The sequence below is a fragment of the Apis dorsata genome, unplaced genomic scaffold (genome assembly GCF_000469605.1).
Source record: "Apis dorsata unplaced genomic scaffold, Apis dorsata 1.3 scaffold_1182, whole genome shotgun sequence".
Taxonomy (NCBI): Eukaryota; Metazoa; Arthropoda; class Insecta; order Hymenoptera; family Apidae; genus Apis; species Apis dorsata.
The window spans coordinates 452-6,350 of record NW_006264279.1 but is presented as its reverse complement, the minus strand read 5'-3'; the positions used below and the strand labels follow the sequence as shown (position 1 = coordinate 6,350).

Here is a 5,899-nt window from a genome sequence, read left to right as displayed (position 1 = left end):
AATATTAATATCCTATATATATATATATATATATTTTTTAGATATATATAATATATAGCAAAGGGAAAAAGTATTCATATATTTTTAAAAAAAAAAAAAGAAATAATTTTTTTAAATGATTTGAATTTTTTTGAAATTAAAAGAGAAAGATGTTAAGAAAATGTTGTTATAGGCAAATAATTAAAAATACTCATATTTTCTGTTTTTTATTTTTGGTTAATTTCTGTAATAAATCTTTATATCTTGCAATATTTATAATTTTTTTGTGTTAATCAATTTCAATGAAACTTTATGTATAATATAATTATATTATATATACATGCATAATTATATTATATTATACATGCATACATAATTTACTTAAATCTATAAAAGATATATTTCAAATTTTCATTATAGACTCATACAACAAAAATTAAAGTTAAAAATCATGATAACTTTTTTTCATAATATATAATAATATATAATATATAATAAATTTCAATAATGCCAATAATAATTTAAAAAAAATTTTTTTTATACATTATTTATTAAACTAAATTTAAATTTAATCTTAACATTTTTCAAAAATTCAAATTTGTTCTAATTTTTAAAAAGTTATTCTGTTTTAAAAGATATATAAATATTTTTTTCCCTTACTATATATTTTTATTGCATATTTTTGAAAAATTTTATTATTATTTCCTATTTCTATCATTAATTTTATTATATAAATATTATATAATTTATTATATAAATATTTTATTTATAGGAAATGAAGAGTTTTTTGTAAGCAGTTCAAATCGTCCATTTCAATTTCAAACTAGTGAGAGTAAATATGTAAGTCAATTTTTTCCTGGTGCATCTACGTCAATGAATGAAGAACGAGATGAAGATGGTGATCGAATACCACAAAATGGAATAGAATTGTTAAATGATTGTAGTCAAAATCAACAATATCAGTTAGGAGAATTAAGGCATACTAGAGATCGCTTGAAATTGAATTTATCTACAACTGGTCCATCTTTTGTTTCTACTAAACAAATGAAAGAAGATGATGTAAAACAATTGCATGAAAGAGAAAACATGTCAGAATTCTTACAAAGTATAAACTTAACAGAGGACCAACATATGCTATCAAATTGTTTGAATTACAATATGTTACCAATGGTGCCTCCCAAAGACATTCAAGAAAAAAAAAAAACTTAATTCGATTTCTTCAAAAAGTGCCCAATGTGATACTCAAGAAAAGATTGAGTCTATTGACAAGTGTAGTGTTTTAACTCATGACTAACGTATTTCGAAAACGTTAATAAAATGTTAAAAATATAATTTAGCTGAAGTCCGTCCGAATTAATTTTGTTGCAAAAGTACAGTGATTATTCAACGAATTCACTATTAAATGAATTTCGAATTATTGTACATAATGTAACAAATTTTTATTGTAGCTAAAATGTAATCGATTGTCTATAGTATTGTATTAAATTTTGATTTATTGTATAGAAATATTAATATAAATAGAGCTTAATATTGATATAATTTTTTATATGATCAGCTTCATGATGATAAAAAAATATAAAAGACAATCGATTTTTAAAAGCTACAACTATTGAATAATTTCGTTTCATATTGTAAATATTTATTAAACTCATTCAGTCACATAATTGTTATTAGAAAAGTAAAATTTGCATAAGTTATTAATGTTATTATTTTCATTATTTTTATTGATATATAATAATTATTATATTAATTTTTAACTATTGTTATTTTTAAATAACGTATATTTTTTTGATCTATTTTTATTAAAATTATATTAATAGAAAACAGCTCTCTATTCTAAAAAGTATTATAATGTCAATCAATGGACGGTACTATAATTAAGTCTTAATTTTTAGCAAAAAATGTATAGTAATTAATGCACGAATAATTTGTTATAAATATATATTGTATTATTACTTTTACTAGAACTGTGATGGGCACAATTTGTGCATTTTTATTTCAGTTAATTTAGTGAATCAAATTAGTGAAATTACAAATTTCATGTAAGTAGCACAGAAAAGATGCTGCCGTACTCTATTACATTCTATTTCCAATAAATTTAAATATTCTTGAACGATTTTTCACATATAATTTGTCTTTAATTTTTAATATTCAAATAATTTTTTATAGAATAATATTCTATGAAATGTAAATGCACAAAAAAATTTATTATAAAAATATGGCATTAATTATTAAATTTATAATATTTATTTGAATATAGTAAACGAAAAACAATAATGATATGTTAATAATTATAGTTTTTATGAAATTTTCAGTATAATTATAGCAAAATATAACGGCAAAATAGATTAGACTAATATAAAAAAAAAAAATATTTAAAAATATAAATAACATCAACATATTTGATATTTACATTGATATATAATTTCATTAGTATATGTGGAATCATATATATTATGTACTATTAATAACACTGCATTTATTGTGCAGTTTTACTACCATTATAATTATTATTATCATTATTGATAATGCTAATTCTGTGCTCATTATAATAGAATATTATAGAGAACAATTAATATATTGTTATACAAAGCAGACATTGATTTAAAAGTATGTGTTTCATTGTTTTTATTTCCTATTCCGTTATGATATATTTAATTAGGAAATATTTTAATTTTATGTATTTCAACTAATTTTATTAATTTTAGTTTATTTTAGCAGAAAATGATAAAAATTTGATATATTGAATAAAATTCAAATAAAGTAATTAATTTGCTCAAATTCTAATATAAATAAAGAAAATTTAAAATTTTATTATAAATATTTTACTTATAATAATTATTTTTATAAAACATTTGTATAATATTATTTTATGTTTGTATATTATTAAAAGTTTATATATGACGTTGACGATTACGCCATAAAATAATAAGTCCTTGATAATCTGCAGAAGCAAGAAGAGATTCATCAAAATTAAAGGATAAAGCAATTGTAGGTGTTGCATGACCTTGAAGTCGATTAATTTTCGCTGCTTTGCCCTTTCTTGCTGAATCTAAAAGATGTATTGTACCATCCTCAGAACCAGTAGCTATTAAACATGTTTCCATTTGTGGGCAAAATGTCGATTTCACAAAATATTGTCTATAAAAAATTTATAAATTATATTTTATTATAATTTTAAAATTGTTATGTATGAAATGTTTATAATAATATTTAATTATAAATTACTTATGTTTTATGGGATATTTTGTCCACAAAGATAGAGAACCTTGATTATCAATAATATGATATAACAATACTATATTACAAGCACTGCTCACTAAAAGTGCTGGCCATGGAGCATCTTTTGAAAGCCATGAACGCCAAGAAAGGCTACTTATCATTCCACCAATTTCTTGTACTCTTTTTAATTTTGTTAATCGACCTGATCCTGGTTCCAATTGAAATGACATGATAATTCCTCTATCATTTCCAACCCATATCACTGAACCACCACTACCTTCACAAGTTAATGATAGAATCTAAAACAAATATTTTTCTTTTCATTCATTTAATTGTTTATTTTTAGATACAAAATTATTATTTATTAATAAATTTATTATATTATTTATTATTATTATTATAATATTATTATTATGATAATATTATTAATATTATTATTATAATATTTATTATTAATTAAAAATTAATATATGAATTCTTTAAGATATTTTTAAAAACATTAAATAATACAAAATTATTGATATCAAATACATTTTATTATACAAATTGTTTATTTTTGACAAATTTTATGAGATACTATGAGATAAAAGAGTAAAAAATATATTTATCTTATATATTTTTAAAAGATTTAAAAACTTAAAAAATTTCGCAAAACATAACAAATAAAAAATAATCCATTTAAAAAAGAAGTATTTTATCAAAAATATATTACGAGTTTTAAAATTACTTTGAAATATAATTTTATAGTTTGATTTATTCTATTTTTCTTATTATATACAGGATGTCCTGAATTTAAATATCAAAACTTCAAGAACATATAGGGAATCAATAAATTATTAAAAAATGTCCTTTATATTTACTCGTTTTGTTATTTTGGAAAAATAAAAAAAGAAACAAGACTTTCCATTTTTCTACTTACTTATTGATATTTATATATCTGTGATATTTCTATTTACTATATTGTTCAAAATGACTTTTTCTGATAATGCAAGGAATATACTAATATTAATTGTAAATGTAAATAAAACTGTTAAATATTGTTTTGATGTAATATATTACAGCTACAATTTCAATTTCTTTTAATCTCTTGAATTAATTGACATTGAATAAATTTTCTCCTTTAAAATTCCTTATATGAAAAAACTCATAGATATAATGTCTGCTGAATGATTAATATTTATAAAATATTATTTCTTCAATCCATTATTGAGAATAATTTCTGTTTAACTAGACTCGAACAATTCTGTCAAAATAAATTGATCAATCATCCAATTGAAATCACATTTTAGATTATATAATGTCAAGAATAAGATGAAATTTTCATTTAAACTTATGAAACAAAATTATAAATAGAAATATCATGAATACATAAGTGTTAATAAAAAAATTAAAAAAAAAAGTAGAGTTTGCTCTTTTTTTACGATTTTCTCCAAAACAAATAAATTTCTAAAACACTTTTTTTTTGTTTATCAATCCCTTATATCAAAATTTTAATATTTAAATTTAATTATCAGATTATATATTATTAAAAATTTAAAAAACTAACTTTTCCACCAATTTTGCAAGAACCATTGCGAGTATATATACCAGTAGATATATTTAAAATTTGTACAAGTCCCTGAGAATTGCCAGCAACAACTAAATTATTATTTATAGGTATAAATCCACAACACAAAACTTCTGCTTGTTGTTGATCATTAACAACTCTTAAACAAGTTGGATTGTTTTCTATATTCAAAACATTCCAAAGTCTTATTGTGGCATCCAAAGAAGATGAAACTATAAGATCATTACTGATACTCCAATCTAATGAAGTAACACCTTTTTTATGACCTTCTAGTAAGACTATTACTTTTGGAGGAATACTAATGACATCACATATAGATAATAATCCATCTAATGATGCACAACATAGCTTTGATCTATCATTATTTGCAAATTTAAGCATCATTACTGGTGCATTATGTTGATCAAAAACATGATGCACTCCATCAAATGCAAAACTTTCTGCAATCGATTTTCGTTGTATGTTATAAAGTTTTGTTTTAGTTTCTGATCTTTCTTCTTCTGTTGTATAATTATTAAAACTATTTTGTTCTAAATTTTCGCCATAACGTAGAAATAACAATCTTGCTCTCAATCTAAAATAATTTTCTCTAATTTTGGAATTTTTACTGAACTTTTCTTTTAATAATTGATTTCTGCGACGAATATAAAGCATTCCTGTAATTATATTATTTTTTAAATTTATATATTGCAATAAATTGTATCACAAAACATATGTATACAAACCTAAAGTGGGTAATTTGTTTACACGTTGTGCATTGTATTTAGCATCAAGAGCAAAAACTTGTTGATGCCACATAGTAACCATTTTATATGTATTTTATATTATAGAAATTCAATATCAAGTATTAATTAATTTATTAAAAAGAAAATTTTATTTGTTAAAATTTAACGTTATATAAACATCGATATCTAACCTATTAAATCTTTGATCTGTAGAAAATGTAAAGATACAAATGTTTAAAACATATTTGTATCATTTATTCTTTTTTACATTATTTCCTCTTTCTTGATTTATTTATAACTTGAAAACACACATTATATTGATTTTATTTTTATTAACATATTTTAAGAAACTTTTATTAATTAATAAGTTTTCATTTATGATATATTACTAAATTGATATTTAACA

General features: G+C 20.6%; 2 protein-coding genes across 2 annotated transcripts in view; one reads left to right on the top strand and one right to left on the bottom strand.

Moving 5' to 3' along the window:
• LOC102677543 (rho-associated protein kinase 2-like) overlaps positions 1-1,507 on the top strand; it is an 8,469-nt gene extending 6,962 nt beyond the window's left edge. Inside the window, exon 10 of the mRNA XM_031514761.1 lies at positions 752-1,507. Within this exon, the coding sequence (XP_031370621.1) occupies positions 752-1,188 (437 nt within the window). The 3' untranslated portion in view covers positions 1,189-1,507. The remainder of the gene's footprint in view (positions 1-751) is intronic.
• Positions 1,508-2,863: 1,356 nt separating this feature from the next.
• LOC102677412 (WD repeat-containing protein 13-like) lies at positions 2,864-5,575 on the bottom strand. The gene is made up of 4 exons (XM_006624904.2): positions 5,494-5,575; positions 4,748-5,424; positions 3,208-3,500; positions 2,864-3,120 (listed from the first exon to the last, which is right to left on the bottom strand). The coding sequence occupies exons 1-4, from the start codon at positions 5,573-5,575 to the stop codon at positions 2,874-2,876; spliced, it is 1,299 nt and encodes a 432-aa protein (XP_006624967.1). The 3' UTR covers positions 2,864-2,873.
• Between the last annotated feature and the right edge of the window lie 324 nt (positions 5,576-5,899).

Bases quoted from the DNA above. Each gene is read 5' to 3' on its own strand.
- LOC102677412 (XM_006624904.2), bottom strand. From the start codon at position 5,575: ATGGTTACTATGTGGCATCAACAAGTTTTTGCTCTTGATGCTAAATAC. The intron at 5,425-5,493 runs GTTTGTATACAT...ATATAATTACAG, and splicing joins AAACAAATTACCCACTTTAG to GAATGCTTTATATTCGTCGC. The intron at 3,501-4,747 runs GTTAGTTTTTTA...TATTTGTTTTAG, and splicing joins CTTGCAAAATTGGTGGAAAA to ATTCTATCATTAACTTGTGA.